The sequence below is a fragment of the Carettochelys insculpta genome, chromosome 4, assembly GCF_033958435.1.
Source record: "Carettochelys insculpta isolate YL-2023 chromosome 4, ASM3395843v1, whole genome shotgun sequence".
NCBI classification, from domain to species: Eukaryota; Metazoa; Chordata; order Testudines; family Carettochelyidae; genus Carettochelys; species Carettochelys insculpta.
Window position 1 is genome coordinate 59,892,811 of NC_134140.1, and position 21,828 is coordinate 59,914,638.

A 21,828-nucleotide genomic window follows, 5' to 3' on the forward strand; every position below is an offset into this window, starting at 1 on the left:
GTGAGTTTTATTCATTAATTGGTTTCTTTATAGCAATTTTGTAATAGGTTACGCAGATTAAGCTTCAAAACTTTGTGGGAATTTGTTGAATAAAATATGGCAGTTAATTTATTTCAAGATGCAGCAATAAGAACACAAAATGCTTACAGCCCTTACCACCAGTCAGTGTACAGCAAGGATTCAGGTGCCTAGCAGCTGTTCAGTCTAACTGACATAGTACTTTTTTTATTATTATTATTATTATGTACATCATACTACAACTATACCCGTAAGTGACAGTGAAATATGGACAGATGGCAAGCAACAAGGAATGTTACAAATACACAAAATACCAGTGATGAGAAGGGGAGAGCTATTTGGCCACCAGGTAGATCTGGAAGGGGGTATGTAATAATCTGCAACTTGTAGGGCAGAGGTTCCCAAAGTCTGAAGGCAGCCATTAAACAGAAGCAACTCCAGAGCTTATCCACTAAGCCACAGCAAAGTTACCTATTACATACAAATTGATACAGTTAGGAAATGAACACCTCCAGCTTCATTTCACAAATATTCAGTTACAATAAGATATTTAATATAACATCACTTAGACAATAAATATGATAATTTCCAGGCAATCAAAATTCAGTTGTTTAATTTATCTATTTAGAGTTAACCAATGGAAGATTTCACAACACAGTTTTATTTACATGATTTACTGTGAATATTTTTAATGCCAGCTTGTAAAGCTACACAAGGTTGTACCGTTAAACTAACGGAGCAGAATACTGTCAAAATGCTTCTTTATTCAGGCAAGCAGTGTGTTTTTTAACTAGTCAAACCATTCCAGGTTAACGTACTATGGTACAACTGTAACTAATGAAGCTACTCACAAAAGGGAACATATTTTACTGACAAGTCACTGCTGAGTGAAACATTTTGAAGCACAGTACTGAGACAGAGAGAGTGCACCTCTTAAATTAATGGCACTGCTAACAGCATGAGGAAACCGCTCAATGCCAACAGGTCCATCTGTAATAAGTCATTTATAGCTCTGGGAGTCCCGGTTGTTACATACTATTCTACCCTCTGACTACTAATGGCACAAAAATAAGCTATCAGATATGATCGCTTTCAGTGCTGTAAATCCTGATAACAAGCAGCAGAGACACTACACCTGAAGCCATCATGAATGAAGAAAGTGGCACTTCTCTTTTGGTCAAATGAACTGGGCTCTCTTCATTTTAATTCTCCAGACATTCCATAGATAAACATTTTTTTTAAGAAATATTATTTAACATTCATGAAAGTAACTTCAGGAAAAAGAATGTTCATGGTAAGAAGAGCACCAGCTTATGTGGTATATTTATTCATTTGTGAAAGTTTATGAAAAACTAAATGTTTAAATATTAGTTCTGCTGACAGTTGTCATAATTGTAATTAAAAATAGAAGTTTATGAATTAAAGTTTGATTAAGGGTATGATTCAAAAAGCAAAAAAGTTATACATTCTGTGCAAAATCCCTTTTCTTTCTAGTGCGTAAGTCCACGTCTGCAGTTATGCAGCTGCAATAGACGTATCATCAGCTTGTCGACCTTGGGGCTTTAAAGAAAAAAAGAATCAGTTAAAAGATTAGGCATGATTGCAAAATTCATCTAGCAACTAAGCCATAAATGAACAGCATGCTATAATGTACAATCACTTCTCTATCTTCTCTACCTTCAAAGCATTTCTAAAAGCTGCACAAAACATTGTGATGTTATTTACACTTATGTCTTCTAACTCTACCAACAGCCTCTCTAAGCTTTTCAGGGCAGGAGCCGTATACACTGATACATGTTTGTATAGCACCTAGCATAGGCCTGACACTGATTAGAGTATCTGGGAACTACTGCAATAAAAATGTCATACTGATAATGATGATAAATACATGCATGAAGGAGGAACAGCCCTAATGGTTCTAGAATAAATGTGAAGTGATGTCCCTCGGGAAAAGGTATATAATAAGAGGAATAGCATAGCTGTACATAGGAGCATACAGGGAAGAGCAGTGGGATTCTAATAACCCCAGAGAAGAAGAGAAGGAAGGAATTAAAAACCTACAGAGGTTCTCTTGCAAATGCTCAGAACCCATTTGGAGGAGCAGAACTTTGTGTTGACCTAAAAGCAAGTCTTGATGACCGATCTAGGAGATACACTGATTGACAGTGAGACCAAATATTGAATTCCACCCAGCCTTGTTCGCTGCAATAAAGTTGGAGGAATGAAAAGCCTGTTTGCAAGGAACAGAGGATTACAGATGTTCGAACAAGCCTTTCTCAAAGACACAAAGGAGCACTTCAGATCTTGTACTGCTCCAATAGGAAACCTTAACACAAGATCCTATAAAGGAAAGACACTATCTAGTTAGCTAGCCCTGTTTTCAGTAAAAGGTTTCAAATACTAAATGAAACAAGTCTGCCATAATGGAATGAAATGTAATTTTCAAATCATAAGGGTTTCATAATATACGAGTAACTGCAACATTGTAAGTCTGGTATATGTCCGAATGACATTTGGAGATTTCTCTCTCTAATAGTAACTTATATCCAGAAATATTCTGGAGCCCCACAAAAACTAAAAAGCAAATGCCTAATGCTCATATGGAGTAGAGTCCAGCACTTTGTATTTAATTGCTGCACCCACCCAGACCTGCCCACCTCACGGAAATCCATGTACACACAGCATTGTTCCTGTGCATCTTTAAGCAAGTCAAGTCTTCTCTTGAGTTAACTATCCAGTCAGTAGAACTGGAGTTGCACTTTTCAAAAGCAAAATAAACCCCAAGAATTAATTCATTATATAAAAGAGGCCAAAAAAGCTTCCATTAGAAGTATACCTTTACAAAAATGTGCGTTGGTATGAATCGTCTGAGCAACTGATTTGTGAAGTTTGGGAACCGCAACAAAATGATATTAAGAGATGGTAACTGTTGATATCCAGCCATGAGAGGGTAGAAGTTATATAACATTTCCTGCTGAGTGCCAGGAAGGATTCGCAATCGTATCTAAAATCATAAAAAAAGGCCAGGAAAGAAAGCTGTTTTACATGTGTTAAATATCTGCACACTCCAAAGTTAAAAAACATTCCCCTAAATCAGTTTGGATTTCAAATATGTCTTAAGGGTCAGCATTTGGGAGTCCAAAAATCATGTTTGGGATCTCCAAAGGGATCTGCCCCTCCATTGCAAATGAGAAATGGTTGAAAAATCACTGAGAGAAAGAGTATGTTGAAATCTATTAGAATAGTAACAGCAATATCAAAAGTCTCATCCCACCATAGCAACAAAGGGGACACTCTGTACCTGTTTAAGACCAGAAAACATGAAGGCATCACTTGGCTCCACTAATATTTCTACATCCTGGACTAGACTGGTCTTGTTTTGCAGGCGATACCTGACGGGTAAGGATTCTCTGACTCGACCAAACGATGGCAGATCTTTGGAGACAAATGAAATGACTATAAAGGTTACATAACCTGATACACAATAAATGTATTGGTTTCACACAGAAAAATCAAATCTGACTCAATAGTAGTACAAAAGGTCTACAAAAAAAAATGGCACAAAATTATCTAAAGTACATTTGATCAATTTCAGGAACAGATAATGAAAATACATAATAAATTAATCTGTGGCAATAAAGCAAAAACGTTCATCTGGGGATCAAATTCTGGCCTGGGATGTACTTATGAGACTTTCATAGCCTTGAGGTGAGCATGCCTTGCATGCAGCCCAAGGCTAAATATTTCATGCATGTTGTTATTACCTGCATTAACATGGAGTGGGATGGCTTCTACAATCACATGTGGTAGAGTGATCACAGTACAAACAACAGGTACGCTTTCTGCAGCTGAACTCCTACAAAAGGAAACACAGGTAAACTGAATTTATTATTGACATCAAGTCACTAAGCCAACAGAAAATTGGGTTCAACCTAGCAATATTTACAGTCATCTTAACTGTTCAATAAGGAGAAAAGTGCAGCTGAGTGGTTTTATTACAATAATCTTGTAAAAAGATGTTAAAATCTAGAAAAGACAGATGTACCTTTTAATATTTGCTTTGAAAACAAACCCAGATGTAGAAATTAACGTTTGAGGTGGGGAAAAAAATTAGGTTCGTTTTAGGGCTGTCAAGTGATTATAAAAATTAATTGCGATTAACAGCACTGTTTAAATACTAAAATGTATTTAAAATATTTGACATTTCTATATTTTCAAATATATTAATTTTAATTACAACAGACTACAAAGTGTACAGTGCTCACTTTATTTGATTATAAAACAAAACAGTGCAAAAAACTTTAGTCTGCAAGTCCACACAGTCCTATTTCTTACTGAGCCAATCACTAACAGAAACAAGTTTACATACATTTGCAGGAGATAATGCTGTTCCCTTCTTGCTTACAGCATCACCTGAGAGTGCAAACATTCTTGTAGCTGATGTCACAAGATATTTAAATGCCAAATGAGCTAAAGATTGATATACGCCTTCTTGCTTCACCCACCATTCCAATGGATATGTGCCTGTACTTATGATGGGCTCTGTTCAATGATAGTCCAAAGCAGTGCAAACTGACGCATGTTCATTTTCATCAATTTGAATCAGACACCACCAACATAAGGCTGATTTTATTTTTTGGTGGGTCAAATTCTATAGTTTCTGCATCAAAGTGTTGCTCTTTTAAAACCTCTGGAAATATGCTCTACACCTTGTTCCTCCAATTTTGGAAGGCACATCAGACTCTTAAACATTGGGTTGAATGCTAGAACTCTATCTGAAATCTGATATTAGAACCTTCGAGTTTTGTCAAATCTGTGGTGAAAGAATTCTTAAAATGAAACATCTGCTTGACCATCATTTGTGACTGCTACAACATGAAATGTATAGCAGAATGTGAGAAAAAACTATGAAGCAAGAGACATACAATTCTCCTCCAAGGAGTTCAATCACACATGTAATTAAAACTTTAAAAAAACAAACAAACAAACAAAAAAAACCCAACAAGTATCAGTATGGAAACATGTCGTTTGGACTGGCAATCAAAGTACGAAGAGACATATGAATGTTTAGCATTTCTGGCATGCAAATACCTTGCAACCCCGGCTATAAGAATATCATGCAAATACCTGCTCTCACTAAACATCATTAAGGGCAGCACTTGGCCTACATACAGATCACTGAAGATATACTTAACCACTAGAGCTCTGCTGAACATAATATAACTTGTCTTCAATGATTCAGAAAGCGCTTCCAGATCTTGAAGTGCCTCTAGGTCATTAACAACATCAGTTATCATTGTAGATGTAGAAGGTGTAGCAACTGAGCTGTGATGACAGCTGAAAGCTGCTTTTTACTAATAAATTTGTGATTTAAGCTTGTTTAATTGTCTTATGCCTCTTTTGCAAAAAAGTAGAGTGCAGAATGTAGAGTTGCACAACATGCTAGGTATAGTCTATGTTCCCAGTTACAAGATTGAAGATTTGTATTGGAAAATATCAGAAACCCTTGTTAATAGAGCTTTTCTGGTTAACTGAATGCTGGATAACAGAGACTTTACTGTACTACTATTTGTCATTTTTACACTGCAAATATTTGTAATAAAATTAATAATGTGAGCACTTTGTCTTCTATGTTGCAAATGAAATAAATGTATTTGAAAATGTGGACAAACATCCAAAATAGTTAATACATTTCTATTGGTATTCTATTAACAGTGCAATTAATCACAATTTTTTGAATTAATCACAAAAGAGACAACTGCAATAAATTGATGGCGCTCATTTTGCTTATTTTTTCAATTTGACCATTTAAACAGTACTTTTTAATACAGATGAAATGGTCTTCAGCCTATCTTTCTTCCTCTCTTCCCCACATGCGAAAACTTTGCTTTAGAAAACTTAAAAATTAGTGTAGGAAATGAAAACTTAATACAAATTTAAACAACACTATTTAGATGCAATTTCAACACTCTGCACTTTTAAAAATGGTTCCTATTGCTTTCAAACAAGACAAGTCCACTGTTTAAAAAAAAAAAATCAGTAAAGGAGAAAGAAGAAGCAAAACATATCCTCACTACCCCCTCCACCCTAAGTAAAGTCTGCTTACAAAATAATCAGACCAAGAATCCCTACCTCTTCCAGGAGATCACATAACGCCCAGTAGCCACTCCGCCTTGACCATTAGTAACTGGTGGACACCGAAGACAAAAACATTCACTGGCACTCTCACCTGTCTGCAAAACAACTATCAGAAATATTCTATTTACGTTTAGAGTAAAAGACACACTAACCATTCAAGTCTGAAAAACTAAAATTACTAACATCTACAGAGTATATATGCATTTTTAGAATAGAGTTGTTGTATATATGCACTATATACAGTGTGAGGGATTCCAAACCGATCCACAAACCAGATACAAAAACATAGTTAGGTGCTCAGACACCACAGTAATGGGGGCCTGTCATATGGTTCTGATCCCTGTGAGTAAAGCTGGACTCCTGCACAAAGCAAGTTAGTCCAATCCAGTCAACTAAAAAGGTCTGGGCTACACCTGGACCTATAAAGGGCAGGAAATGAGAAAGGGTGGACAGAGCGACTGATATAAGCTGAAGCTGGAGAAGGAAATCCCACTAGAGTGAAGCTAACTCTGGTGGTGGTTCGCTGATACAAGGTGATCCAGGACAGGAGTAGAACTGACTAATGCCTGGTCTACTCCACAAAGTTAAGGTGATGTAAGCTGCCTTGCATCAACCTAGTTGTACATGTGTCTACACTTAAATTTGTCTCCCATTGATGTAAGTGACTTAATACACCAACATGATAGCAATGCCTCCCCATACAACACTGTGCCAAGATTAATGTACAGACGTCAACACAACACACCTAGACACTGCATTATCTATGTAGAGCCTAACAGGCTTCCAGCAGCTGTCCAACAATTCCCTGTGCAGACTGCTCTATCATCACTGAAAACTCTGCTGCCCAAGAATCATGCAGAACTCCAGATCAGTGGAGAGATTTCCCTTTGGATTCACAAACATTATGCAGAACATAGCAGGCAGCTGTCAACATTGGGATATTTTTCTGACTGAAGTCCAATCTTGCACATAAACAATATCAGCATCCCTTCCACTAATAAAAAGAACATTCAACTATAATTCTCCACCTGGTAAGCTAGTAGTTGAATTGTCCCTTGGTGCTGTCAAGGTGGCTGATGTATGGCTTTATAAAGGCAGGGGAGCAACAGGAGGGATTCAGATTACTGTTATGAATGTTGAAATGTCAGTAGCGATTCTGGCATTTCAACATTAGCAGTATTGATATTTTAATATTCTCACCAGTAAATCTGCAAGTAGAGAAAAAGTTCCTGCTTGCAGCTTTCTGAAGAGTCCTGTGTTCTTAAAGATACCAGCCCACACTGATGTCAGTCAAGCACCTTCGGTGATCCTCCATTGCTTGCATGAGCGTAGAAAAGTAGCCCTTTACATTAATGTACTCTGTGGCAAGGTTATTTTGTGCCAAACTACGTGCCACCAATTGCTCCACTGGAGTCAGTAAACCCCACTGCAGCAAATACATCCACTATGTCTTTAGCATTGCCAAGAGTAACAGTTCTGTATAGAAGGAGGCAATTACTAGCCCTGCACACATGCATAACTATGGTCCCATGGTGGATTTTCCAGTACCAGCTTGTTACTAGTCAATCTAGAATCAATCTGGGGTTTCAAGTTTCCACAGTGCAACCATCACTTGCTTCTCTACTTTGAGCACAGCTCTCATTTTTGGCCCCTGAACTGGGCGGTGGGGGCAAGCTCAGCAGACAGATTCAGGAATGTTGCCTGGTGCATCCAAAAGTTCTGAAGCCATTGCTCGTCATCCCAAGCCTTCATGACAATGCAGTCCCACTAGTTAGTGCTTCTTTCAGCTATTCAGAAGTGGTGTTTCATCATCTGTAGCATGTTTGTGAATGCCACCAACAATCCTGAGTTCATTCTTGCTGTGTCTTACAGCAATTTGTCTGACAAGAAATTATTATGTTCCCCACTGATTCAGTTATTCTGTTCCATGCTTCTGTTGGAGATAGCATCCAAGGAGGGATTTTGAAAAGAGGCACAAAAATAATGTGGGTTTTTTAACAAAAATGCACAAAAATAATGGAATACAGATGACAGGAAGAGAAAGGAGAGAGTTGCAAACAGGGAATTTGACCCCACACTCCTGGACACCCCAGCACAACATGTTTCAGCCCCACCATGCTTGAGACAACTTTCCAGAAGACTGCATAGGTGTATCTAATTTAAAATAAAGTAAAAAGCCACAGGAACCATCTCAGGAGTCAGGGAACCTAGGGAATGGAAGCCACAAAGGGAGTCCTAGTTGAGCTGTGAACCTTGTAAGCTAAGTGCAGCGTGGTGGGAGCCTGAGAAACTGGTTGGTAGGTGGGCTGGTTTCTGTTACAAGAACTGATACGTTCCTTCCTGTGGAACATATCAATTTCATTAAACCAATGTTCTCCAACTAAAAACTGCAGTCCAAATTTTTGACCGCCCTACTGCATAGTCTTCAATTTATCAGACTGAGAAGGATGGAGAATATTAACTACAAAGTACTTGAACTGGTAAGACAATATTCAATAAAGGAAACTTCTCGCATGTAATTGTTCCTCCTAGGTTAGCCTGAATAAATTCACACACACTATTTCACGCCTGTGCATATAACCATATGTATGGACTAACAATTTCAAAGCCTACCATTCTACGTACATTTCAAAAAGGTATTTGTATGCCAAAATTTGTCAAAAACGCCTTTGCTCATGAATGGTTGCTTGAGAGGCTGTGCTCGCAAGTGCTTCACTTGAGATCAGATTTTCAGGATTTGGGCTACCAACCTTTTACTTCTATTTTACTCTGTTTAGAGAAGGGAAAGAACTTTTCAGGTCTGTTTATTTGGACTTTTTTTTGGTATATAATTTAGCTCATTTTAAAAACAGGTCTATTTAAAATTTGTGCCCTATTTGGTGCTCAAATAGTCAATAGAACTAGAGAGTACTTTTGCTCTCTATAAACACCTTTTGAACACAAAAAGAACATTGGTTGCAGCCAACCTATTTGTGTCATATAACAGAAATGACAGCTAGATAAAACTTGAGGGTGGCTCCATGTAGTAAAACTCATCTTTGAAGAAACTGCTTTATACTTCTCATATAAATGTTATCTTTCAACAAGGATTGTTTTTTATAATATTGAGAAATTCGCAGCCATTTCAGAGACTTCCATACAAAATGTAGAATGTCTATTGTGTATGAAAAAAGTCATCACAATCAATATAAGAAAGTGATGCTAAGCAAAATTCTATCAGTTTGTATTATTCTCTCTTCCAATTCACATCTGCCACTGCCTAAATTAGATTTCCATGCTTCTCTATGTCAAAGAGCCAGGAACTGTTGAAAAGGATACAAAGGGAGTTTTACCTTTAATTTTTCCCATTTGTTAGATCATCTCAAAGTGCTAACATTACTTCAACTAATTTAGAGAAACTTGAAATGAATTTGTCAAAAAGCTCTTAAAGTGTATTTCTTCATAATTCCACTACGTTCTTTGAAAAAAAAAGTTTTATTGAAGAAGCAGGAATAATCTAAATTCTCACCATTCTCCACATAAGATTCCAGTTGATCTAATGGTACCATGGAAGCCGAAAGTTGTAGCTGGCTTGTTTTAATAGTGAGAGCCCAAGGTGAAGTACTGAGAATGTCTGTCATCAGCAAAAAGGGTATGTCTGCAAAGACTCTGTCTAAGTGTTCAAACTACCAAGAAAAGAGAAAAAGAATGTGTCAATATTACAGTGGTCACAATATAGCTACTCACACTTTTATGCTTCTAAGCTATGTCAATCAATTTTCAAAACACATACCTTTGAAGAAACAAATTTAACAGCAACATCAAAGGGAAATACAGTTTCTATAGTTACAGTTTCATCCTGCATGGAGGGTGAAAAGATAGAATTAAATTTCAAGTCTAGATATTTAGAGATTTGCAAACCTACCAATATCCAGGGCTCATTTTTGCAGCTATGTATGCAGATACACTTAAAAAAAAAATCTAGAACCTTGCAAATTTGGGGATAACCATGGGTATTCGCATTCATGGACATGGACAGGGATATCCACGGCTCATTTTTGCAGAGGCAGATGTATCAGTGCAGGGCTCTATAGATGCTGACACCAGATTACAGTAAGTAGTTTGTATTACAGAAAATTGAATTCATCACCACCTGCCGCATCCCTCCCCAGGTCTTCATCCTCTTTGGCCTTCCCCTGTACAAGCAGTATACAAAGCAACTCTGGCTAATGGTGACTGCAGAAGTCAATACATTTCCTTTCCTGGATATATTTATAAAGCTGCTCACTCAACTAGAGAGAAAAAAGGTGCCTGCTTATCCCCTCCCGCCCCCAACACATAAACTATACCATAGTTTCCCAAAAGGGGGGGGGGGGGAAATGAAGAAATTCCAGGGGGAGAGAGGCAACCCAGCCCCCTCCAGTTATTCCCCTTCCCCAAAGAAAAAGCTGGCCCTTGCTTCCAGCTCTCAGCCCCTGCCATTTCACATGGGCAACCCGGTGCAGCTGCTATAAAAAGCAGACAGCCAGCAAAGGCCCACATGGAGCTAGCTGCCTCCTGCAAAGGTGAGTGAGTGTGCCTGAGGGGTGAGGAAGCGACAGGAGCTGGATGAGGGGCTGGCAGTGCCTGGCTTTGGGGGAGAAGAGGCACAAGGCTCAGGCAGGTGGGGTTGGCTGGCCTGTGGTTTTAAAAAAAAAAGGTTGTGGGGCATGAGGATCTCTCAAAATCAAAAGGGGGAGCGTGATGCCAAAAAGTTTGGGAACCACTGAACTATACAATTCTAGGAAAAAATGTATACTGATTATTAATTTATTAAATATGCTATATTTTAAACTGAGTTCTATGAAGTGTAAAATAAAATGTTGATAAACACACCAGTTCTCAATAAAATTCCCTAAAATAAAACGCAAAACACTGCACTTCTGTCCTAACATTCCTCCCTTCCCTACAGTAACTATGACAAATCTGTTCCAAATAACACCTAAGAGACCAAAAAAAAAAAAAAGCCTAATTTTCTTTTGTTAACGGTGCAATATTACTCTTGAATACTTAGGACACCAACATGGAGAGGAAAAACAAAAACAAACACTTTTTAGACATAGGAAAATTTGATTCCAAAACCAAAAATGGCAGGTGACTCTGGAATAAGAAGCTACAGGTTGCACCCCTCTCACCTGGAGCCATCAGAATCTGATTGGTGTCAGACAACAGAATTTGCTAAACCACAGGAGAGCGATATTGTCCAGCACATTACCAGCACTTTCACTGGGAAAACAATAGAGGGAAATTTCCAGGAATCCATTTTGGAGCACTTGGAGGAGCAGAAAGTGATCAAAAGTAGCAATCTGACCAGCTTCTATGACAAGTTAACAGGCTCTGTGGACATGGGGAAAGTCAGTGGATGTGATATACCTTGACTTCAGCAAAGCTTCTGATACAGTCTCCCACAACATTCTTGCCCATAAGTTAAGGAAATATGGATTGGATCCATGGACTATAAGATGGATAAAAAGCTGGCTAGATGGTCAGGCCCAACAGGTAGTGGTCAATGGCTTAATATCTGGCTGGCGGTTGGTTTCAAGGGGAGTGCCGCAAGTCTCGGCTCTGGGGCCGGTGTTGTTCAACATCTTTATTAATGACTTGCATGAGGGACTGGATGGCACCCTCAGCAAATTTGTGGATGACACAAAACGAGGGGAGAGGTAGCTACATTGGAGGGTAGAGAGAGAATAGAGTGACCTGGATAAGTTGGAGGATTGGGCCAAAAGAAATCCGATGCAGTTCAACAAGGACAAGTGTACGAGTCCTGCAGCTGGGGCAGAGGAATCCCAAGCATTGTTATAGGCTGGGGACCGACTGGCTCAGCAGCAGTACGATGGAAAGGGACCAAGGGGTTATGGTGGATGAAAGGCTAGATATGAGTAAACAGTGTGCCGTTGTAGCCAAGAAGGCTAACGGCATACTAGGGTGCATTAGGAGGAGCATTTTGAGTAGATACAGAGAAGCAGTTATTACTCTTTATTCGGCACTGGTGAGGCCACATCTGGAATACTGTGTCCAGTTTTGGGACCCCCACTATAAAAAGGATGTGTATTTGCTGGAGCAGGTTCAGTGAAGGGCAACAAAAATGATTAAGGGTCTGGAGCACAAGACCTGTGAGGACAGGCTGAGTGATCTGGGCTTGTTTAGTTTACAGGAGAGAAGACTTAGAGGTGATTTAATAGCAGCCTTCAACTTCCTGAAGGGGAGCTCTAAAGAGGAGGATGAAAAACTGTTCTCAATGGTGTCAGATGGCAGAACAAGGAGCAATGGTCTGAAGTTAAAGAGGGAGAGGGGTAGGCTGGAGATTAGGAAAAACTACTTTATCAGGAGGGTGGCAAAGCACTGGAATGCGTTGCCTCAAGAGGTGGTGGATTCTCCATCCCTCAAGATTTTTAAGTCCCGGCTTGACAAGGTTCTAGCTGGAATGACTCAGTGGGGGTTGATCCTGCTTGAAGAGGGCTGGACTAGATGACCTCCTGAGGTCCCTTCCAGCCCTATGATTCTATACTACTTATTGGGCTCTTAGAAGACATTCAGAGGTAAATTACAGCCAACTAACAGCACAGAACAGCACAGTGGTTGTCTAGTTTATCAAAATCATGCTGGATTACAGATGCTGCCAGACAAAAAAGAGTTTTGGATTAGAGAGGTTCAACCTGTACTTTTCACTTTTTTTTTCTCCTGTTTTTTTTTTTTTTTTTTTTAAAAATCGAATTCCACAGACTCCCTGTAAAGTTCAGTGGCAGCACCACTACACGCAACTACTCCAGATATAAAGCTCTGCTGCTGCAACATTACACTGAAAGTAACATTGTTATTTTACATTCCTCCACATTTGCCAGAACCTGGGTCATCGCAAAACTATTGCTTCTCGTGCCCATTTATTCCTCTCTATCACTCCGATTCTGCCCCTTAAACCTTTCCCCTTTCAACAACAGCTATCAGAAAAGGAATATTTCCTCAATTTGTCCCACAGAGATGCCTGACTTCATACTGGGAATTACCAGTCAAGGCAATACGATACATCATTCTGCTTATTCCGGCTATGTCTACACAGCAGTATTATTTTGAAAGAAGCCATTCCGGAAGAGATGTTCTGGAATAGCCTCTGGATTTTCTGGAAATGGTTTTCTGAAATATCATAAAATGCATTTCGAAATAGCACTGAGCTATTTCAGAATAGAGCATCTACAGCAGTGGTGGCCAGACAGCAATTTTTTTACATGTTCTGGGGGCCAACCCCCCCATCCCCAGGCTTAACCCTTCTGAGCCCCAAACCACCTGCCCCCAAACCCAGGTTTAACCCTCTCAGTCCCAAACCTGTCCCCAGCACCCCCAGGATTAACCTGCCTCAGATGATGAGCTGTGTGTGCTGCCACTGCTCCCTTATGACCATCACCTCCCCTTGTTCCTCAGCGCAGCTGCATGGCTCCAGCAGGGACAGACTCGGCCACCTCTCTCCCCAGTTCTCCTGCTCACTTTCCCCACCTGCAGCATGGGTGGTTCCCTGCCTTGCTGTGCTGAAATAATGGAACTAAATTTAATTGGCTTAACTTCTGCATCCCTCCAGCCACCCTGCCAGCTGCTAAACCCATTAAATTTAGTACTATTATTTCAGCTGCAGCAGGGCAGAAAGACGCAAGAGGAGTCAGCAGCAGCAGCACCCAGAGCCCCCTGCAGCTCTGGAGCTGCTGGTTGCCGACCTCTGCCCCAGCCTGACTACATCCTGTGCCCCACATTCTCTTTGGCTGGCTTGGGTAAAATGGTACTGCTGCTGTTGGAAAAGGCTTCGCAGGCTGGATAAAAAGGCTTATTTTGAGATAGTGGTTGCTTTGTGCAGACATTCACAAAACTATTTTGAAACAAATATGCTGTGTAGACATGCCCTCCAGTAGCAACCGTATCACCTCTGGGCTCAACATTTCCCCTAGAGCAAAAGCTAAATTTATAGATTTCTCATTTACACAATCTCAAATGACAGCTCCATGCATTGCATTTCCGTCTTATTTCAGATATTCTGCATATTTTATGAGTATGAAAATCAATACATTTAAAATACATTTGACAATGTTATCTAATTAATCCATTTCGTACTATTCCCCACTGAAATTAGGCTTGCCCTTAAAATCCCACACAAGTAATCCAAATCCCTTAATCATTTCATATATGAACTAAAACAAATTGAAGAGTCATTCCAAACAGCTGAAATCAACAGATCATACCCTGTGACATTTGCAGATTATCTCTTTTTCCTCAACAGTAGCACTGATTAAATAGGAAACATAGACTAGAAACATCCTGGTACCAACTGTTCCACAACGAATGTATACTGCTTTTTCCAGCTGTAAGATACAAGAAGAAATTAAATAGTACTCAAAAATTCAAGCAGAATGTCCAGAGCTAGCCTTTTAGCGACATAGTGTATCTCAGTTAACACAGACTAAGTGAAACCATAAAGAGCAACTAGCTATGGGTTGCATAAAGTGTGATACCAATATAAGAGCAGCACAGCTCTAGCCATTCCACTACTGCTTTGCTATTTACAGCAACAGGTTGAAGCCATTAGTAAATGTCATTTGCCATAACAAAACCTATGATTTACTAGCTATTAGTTCAAAGTGCATGAGTTTTACTACAACGCTATGTAGAAGAGGTAGAAAAACAATTAGTTTTAGTAGCAAACATTAATTACTGTCCATTTCATGAACCCAATCCTTCCCCCTCCTACCACCACAAAAACAAAACACCATTATGAGTCACTCAACTCTGTATCCTTATGAGATTTAGCACTCGGCCTGTTAAATATCAGTGAACATATAGTGTTTCCAGTGTGCACTTGTAGAAGAGAGAGTGATTCTTTAATATTTGCCATCTCCTATGATATGTAGCACAAAGTCAACCCACAACCAGAAGTGCATCCTGAAATCATTCTACTCTTTCAAAATGATTCCTTATCCTCTTCCTTCTCTTTAGTTTGATATCACAGTATGAAATCCCTCTAGGTCCATTCTCTTCCAACCACTTTAATCATTCAATTAGACTCTTCAGCACACTCAGGCACTAAGACAATAAGAATAAAATCTTCCGTCTGCCAAAAGTTATCTCAGCTGCATATTTGGGTTAAAGGATTCACGGCTGCGATCAGTCTCCTTTGATTATGTTAATTAGATCGCTTTTCTCTCAGTAGCATACACAGCACTCATACCCACTGCATCAAAACTAGCCCATATTACTAAAATGTAAGGAAGTGAAAAGCTCATCTCCTGCAAACTGCTGAATTAGACATGAGTCCAAACAATAAGCATCACCACATCTGAAATTAAATTCTAGTCCTTCTGATTTCTGCCTGGAAGTCTTTTTACTAGCTTATGTTCAGTTTCAGTTTAGCTATTAAAATAATTTTTTTCTAATTGGAGTGGGGGTAGTATTTAGATTCACCTTTTCTCCTGGCTGTAAATCTCCTACAGGGATATCAGGAAGTAATGCAGGATAAGAATCATCACACATTTCTGTTCCATGGAGAGTCACATGAGTTTTCTGAGTCAGATTAGCATCTTGCCCTAGGACACAAATATTCTGTTTTTATACTCCCAAGATTACTCTGTTAATTTGTGTTACCTACCACTGTGGCAAGTAGACACTATCTACGCATATTAAAGCGTGCATCACAAAAACCAGAATTACCACTGCTACCAGAAATACACCTCAACCAAATGATCAACAGGAAGGCACAAGACTACATGAATGAATCAGATTTTTTTTTGCAAGCAGTTGGACTGAGGGTCTTTCAGCAACCTACGCCAATTGATTAAGGGAGTCTGGTGGAAAAATGTACTATTCATAGACACAGAGGGTAAATTGTTCACAATTTAACTTTACTCTGCAACCAATACTTTAAAAGAACAAGCCTTCCATAGTCTTAGACACTGACCATATGTAAAACCAAATTTGTAAAAGTTCATGGGAATCTTGCTCGGTTATGGGCGGACTCGCTTATGGGCAAGATTCCCATGAACTTTTACAAATTTGGTTTTACTTATGGTCAGTGTCTAAGACTATGGAAGACGTGTTCTTTTAAAATATTTACAGAACTTAAATAAAGCACTTATCCATATGAAGCAAAGTGTATTTCTCAACCACTACTATCATCAACAGGTATAACATCAAAACACAAAGGCTGTGTCTACACGTGCCCCAAACTTCGAAATGGCCATGCAAATGGCCATTTCGAAGTTTACTAATGAAGCGCTGAAATGCATATTCAGCGCTTCATTAGCATGCGGGCGGCAGCGGCGCTTCGAAATTGACGAGCCTTGCCGCCGCGCGGCGCGGCCAGACGGGGCTCCTTTTCGAAAGGACGCCACCTTCTTCGAAGTCCCCTTATTCCCATGAGCTCACGGGAATAAGGGGACTTCGAAGTAGGTGGCGTGCTTTCGAAAAGGAGCCCCGTCTGGACGCGCCGCGCGGCGGCAAGGCTCGTCAATTTCGAAGCGCCGCTGCCGCCCGCATGCTAATGAAGCGCTGAATATGCATGTCAGCGCTTCATTAGTAAACTTCGAAATGGTCATTTGCATGGCCATTTCGAAGTTTGGGGCACGTGTAGACGTAGCCAAAGACTAACAGCATGTAACTATGTGAAGCTACCTGGAATGTAACTGTTACCTAGTGAGAAATACAGACCATGATCCTGTTCCCATAATTTTAAATGGGACATGATTCGTCCCACATTAACCAGCAGAAAAATTCAACTGTAAATGTAGTTCTGTAACTGAAACTGGCTAGCAGCTCACCAAGAAAAAAAATCTAAAATCTGTTTGTCAAAAATAACTTTACTGTATTATTAGATCACAAGAAAATTCTCTTTTAAATCCCTCCTTAAAAATCTGCCTTTTTTGTATAGGTTAAGTTGGCAATCACCCATGAATAACTCATTTCTTCATACACATCTGTCTCCACTATAGTCCTTTCCACCCCTTAGATTCCATCCTGCTTAGCAGTTATTGACTTGTCATGCTTTGCGTAAAGCCTAGATTTAGACTGTGAGCTCTCTGTGGCTATGTGCTAACTCTTTGTGTGGGTGGTGGGTGACACTTCTGCCTGGGGAGGCAGTAGCTCCCAATCCACCTCTTTGGCCTTTGATCATGCCCCTCCCTCTATCCCTGCCCTGCCCAGGATCCTGCCCCTCCTCTCTTCAGGCCCTGCCTCCTCTCCCCCCTCCCACAGAACATCAGTGCATTCTTCACATTTGTTCTCAGCGCATGCGTGGTTTCTACAAGTAATTTTTTTCTCCCCCAGAAACTGGCTTGTTAGAATCCACCCAAAATAGTTTTGAATATCCAAGTCCTGAGTCAAACAACTAGCTAAGGGGTGCTCGGACTTGGTGGACCCAGGCTGTGTTCCCTCTATTTTCTTCCATCCATGGCTGAAATAGATTTTGGTATATGCATCAAGGCATGTGCAGATGTGCATCACGATGGAAACACATGCTGCCCATTGTGGGTGGTCTGCTAATCAGCTGGGTGGCACATGACTCCTCCTAGGTAGCTGCCCAAGCGCTCAGCTTACAGGGGACAGCTGACTCAGAGACCAGAGTGAAATGTGTATCTGTTTTTCCCTGGATGGCTCAGCTGTGGGACTCCCCTCCTGCTACTAGGCCTGCCAATGCCGATGCTGAAGAAACTCAGGGAGGACAAGGTGTGTGGGAAAGTAGGTGTGGAACTGGAAAGGAGTGAGCAGTGGGGGATGGGAGGGAGCACACAGAGAGGAGGAGAGAGGGGTGGATGGAGGGATAAGGGGTGGACAAATGCACCTATTGATTGGGGGTGGAGGGTGAGCGACTGGAGAGAGGGGGACTGCACTAAGTGAGTGGCAGGAGGCTAACCAACAGCAAGAACAGGAGAGGAAGAGGAACCAGGCAGCAGGTGGGTGCCACAGGAACCCACCAGACACTAGTAAGGGTGGAGAAGCTGAGCTCTGAGCAGATACAGGACTGTGGCAAGTATGTGGGGAGAAGGGGAGGGGACTGGGCAGCTATCTCTGAAGGGCTGGTTGGGCTAGGCAACCCCCGCCCCCATCACCATTCCACAAACTGGCCAGGAGGAGGGGGATTATGGGGAGAGGGCAAGGGGAGGAGAAGAGGACTCAGCAGCAGCTCAGCCTGGGGGAAACCAAACCCACCACCTCTCCACACATTGGCAAGCAGGAATGGGGTAGAGGGAAGCTGAGCAGCCATAAGAAAAGCGGAAGGACTCAGAGGAGTGAGCAGTAGCTGGGCTGGGGCAAGGAGATAGGGAGAAGAGGTACCCCCTCCCACAAAGTAAACAGGGGAGGCCAAGCAGAGGCTGGGAAGGGCACTTTCTGCTAGGTTGCCCAGTCAGTGAGAGGGCAAAGGAGGAGGACGGGGCAACAAAGACAAAGCCCATTTTGCCCAACCTGGGCCAAGGTGCATGGAGGCGGACTGCATGGGGTGAGAAGCCAGCAGGCAAGGAGGAAATGGAACCTGCAAGCAGCAAAATAAGCTGGGTGGGAACTCTAGAGAGCAGGGCTGGCATTCCCGTGGAGAAGGCATGAAGAAGGAAAACTGCAGGCTGCAGCAGCAGAAAAAGCCTATACGAGTGCAATTCAAGCCTGGTATGTGGTCCATGCAGGTCAAGGATGAGAGCGAAGGAGGCTCCCAGCTACTCTGCCTTCCCAGCTGCCCCAGAACCTGCCTGAACCATACTATAAAGAGGCCTAGCAACATATGGAAGTGGGAGGTGACGAGGGGTGGGGAGCGCCGGCACAGCTCCGGAATTAAGCAGCTGGTCTGCTGTCCCCGTATGGGAAGGCAGTGCCTTCCTTTGCCTTACTGAAGCACTGGGACTCCTTGCACTAGGGTTGCCAGACATCCCACAGCCTGCAGGACAGTCTGGAATTCCCATGACAAGTCCCATGTCCTGCATTTACACAAAAATGTCCCACTGGACATTTCTGCATAAATGGAGGACACGAGAGTGGTCAGGGAAATTTCCCCCCATCCAGGGTTCCCACAGCTAGGGCTCCCAGCTGGCTTGCCATCCCAGACAGCTCCCACCCAGAGGGTTGGGGGGAGGGGCCCCAGCCCTACAGCTGGGGTTCTCATGGCTAGGAATGTGGCATTGGGTTACTGGGGAGGTGCTGGACTCTGGGGGAGCTGGAGGGAATGGAGGGACTGGACACGCCTGTCTCTGGGGGAGGTCATTGGGTCGAAGCTGTGGGTAACCTGCCTCTGGGGGGAGTGGATGGAGCACTGCGTTATAGTGAGAGGGCTGGAGGTACCTGGCTCTTGGGGAGGACATTATCCCTCATAAGCATTCTGAAAATCTGGCACCCCTACTTTTTTTTTTTTTTTTTACAATAAGACTCTTAAGATGCTGCCATAACAGAAATAAATACCTGGCTTTAAACCAGCCGTGAGCTTCACATCTTTAGCAACTGTCTTCTCATGTGACTGGACAGTCACAATCAAACAATACATTTCATTAGTCAGGGCAGGCGGTTCATGCTGCAGTTGAACAGAGATATTGGGCATTCTAGAAGTGATCCTTTAATCAGAAAAAGAAAACAAACTGGTTACTCCACATTTTTTGGATGGCTCTATTTTTAGTTCATTTTAATCAGGCTTAAAGTTGCCTACTACTCAAATGAGAACTCCAGGGGAGGTACACAAGTGAAACGGGATATCTGAAATGCCTGAAAGTCAGTGGCACAGAACCCTGGCACAGCCAGTAAAACTGACTGGGGGCCCAGTAAGAGTTGGGAGCTCAAATTTCTGTAACTAGAGATACAGAATCCCACACTGAACAGCAGAGGCTGTGAAAGTGAGGCTTTAATTCTGAAAATGGACAGTTAATATTAAATTTTTTCCTTGTAGCACTTTCAGACCTCTTTGTGTATTTACATACTGCTATAAATAAGAATTCCTTGTTCTTTTACCTGGGAAAAGCAATTGGGCAAGATGAATTAAAAGGGGACTAAAGCCTGTTTGATCTGCCATTGGGCCATGATGAATGAGATATGGAAGAGGGAGATCTGAGTAAGCTCTGGCTTTGTACTAAAAAAGTGAAGATGATGACTGGGGATGGGCAGTAGGGAAGTCAGAAAATAAGTTCTTAAGAGATGCTTATTTTTCCAACAATTTACATTTTATTTTTTCTTTATTTTACAAAGGCCTAATACAGATGGGAGATAATTTTATATGCATCCTTATGTATTTTAAGCTTTAACTTACATAGTGTTCGCCTGAATTGTCAGGCTGTCCCAATGAACCTCATTATCTGGAAGTTTAGGTCGCCGTTTGAAGGAGCGAGCTGCCTGCAACGCTTCTTGAGATGAAGCAGCATCTCCCCCTCCTCCACGCCAGTTCAGAATCACACATCTACCAGTTTCAGTGCCCAGGATTAAATCCACAGAGGTGATCTGAAATATATTTATTCAAATACAATGCTTTCCCCTGGTCCTTCAGACATTTTGAAGTATGTAGTAGCACCACCCCCCTTCCCAAGTTCCGTGAAGGCTGCATTCCTGGACAATCTCGCCTAACTCAATCACGCAAGTTGGAGGAGACAGGAAACAGGCAGCAACCCAGCTCCTGGCTCTCCTAGGCTTGTGGGAGCTGGAAAACTGACCAGCTCTGGTGTACTGGTCAGTTTCCTGGCTCCGGAGTGGTAGGGAGCTGGGAATTAGGTAATAACCTGGCTCTCCGCTCTCTTCTGCTGGTGAGAGCTCAGAAACTGACCAGCACATCGCCACTCCCGGGGACCAGAAAACTACTCCTGTCAGTCGGCAGCCAAGGGTCAGGCTCTCAGCTGCCATCCCTTACAGGAGCTGGGAAACTGACCAGTGCAGCAACTTGTCAGTTTTACCACTCCTCTGAGTGGCGGGGAGCCGGCACCTGGCAGCCTGGAGCCAAGTGCCAGCTCTTCAACACTCTAAGTTGTGTTAACCCCAGATACGTGCAAGTCAAATGCGTGTATCTCAGGGCTCTTTTGTACACACAAACACACATTTTATATACAGCATACATACCTACACTAAAACTGGTTGCAGCACAAGAGAGTAAAAGCTCAAACACAGGCTCCACAGTTCAGGCAGTTTCACTTAAGCAACATTTATTTCTGTATGTACACTTACTCCCTCTCTCCCCCCTTTAATATGAAATTCTTGATATTTTGCACTCTCTCTTGTCCCTTTTCCACATCATTTTTTTCATGTTGGTGCCAAAAAAATCCAACTTTTTCTTATCTGCTTTGGAGAAATAATGTTTATAAAACTATTTCAGTTATTAAATACCAAAAGTAAGCCAGGCAATCTTACTGTCAGCTTTGCAATTCTATTAACAAAGCAAATTACAGTTAAACTTTGACAATGCTGTGACATTACTAAGGAGTAAAGAATTGCAGTCAGCCTTTCAATTTTGAGCTTTAGAAGCCAGACTTATGAATATAGATAACTAACCTCAACCTTCTTTCCAACATCTTCACTGTTCGCAACGAATCTGAAAGTGAACTTTCTTGTTTTACCAGGGACCAGGCACACTGGTCCCTGGGATGAATGTTCCAGAATATCACTTTTCTCATATGCTTCTTCTACCACACAGTACTGGTTGTATTCCTATAGTAAAAAGTAGAAAAG

At 41.5% G+C, this 21,828-nt stretch overlaps 1 protein-coding gene across 5 annotated transcripts in view; it reads right to left on the reverse strand.

Annotated features, from left to right (window-relative positions):
• Window positions 1-549: 549 nt before the first annotated feature.
• The window catches only part of TRAPPC11 (trafficking protein particle complex subunit 11), a 56,731-nt gene continuing 35,452 nt past the window's right edge, over window positions 550-21,828 (reverse strand). For all 5 annotated transcript variants that reach the window (XM_074992962.1, XM_074992961.1, XM_074992960.1 and 2 more), the window contains 12 exons: window positions 21,652-21,807; window positions 20,426-20,613; window positions 19,591-19,739; window positions 15,616-15,737; window positions 14,400-14,519; window positions 9,929-9,994; window positions 9,665-9,821; window positions 6,151-6,262; window positions 3,783-3,874; window positions 3,320-3,453; window positions 2,855-3,022; window positions 550-1,578 (listed from right to left, as the gene is read on the reverse strand). In XM_074992962.1, coding sequence (XP_074849063.1) covers window positions 1,534-1,578; window positions 2,855-3,022; window positions 3,320-3,453; window positions 3,783-3,874; window positions 6,151-6,262; window positions 9,665-9,821; window positions 9,929-9,994; window positions 14,400-14,519; window positions 15,616-15,737; window positions 19,591-19,739; window positions 20,426-20,613; window positions 21,652-21,807 — 1,509 coding nt within the window. In that variant the 3' untranslated portion in view covers window positions 550-1,533. The remainder of the gene's footprint in view (window positions 1,579-2,854; window positions 3,023-3,319; window positions 3,454-3,782; window positions 3,875-6,150; window positions 6,263-9,664; window positions 9,822-9,928; window positions 9,995-14,399; window positions 14,520-15,615; window positions 15,738-19,590; window positions 19,740-20,425; window positions 20,614-21,651; window positions 21,808-21,828) is intronic.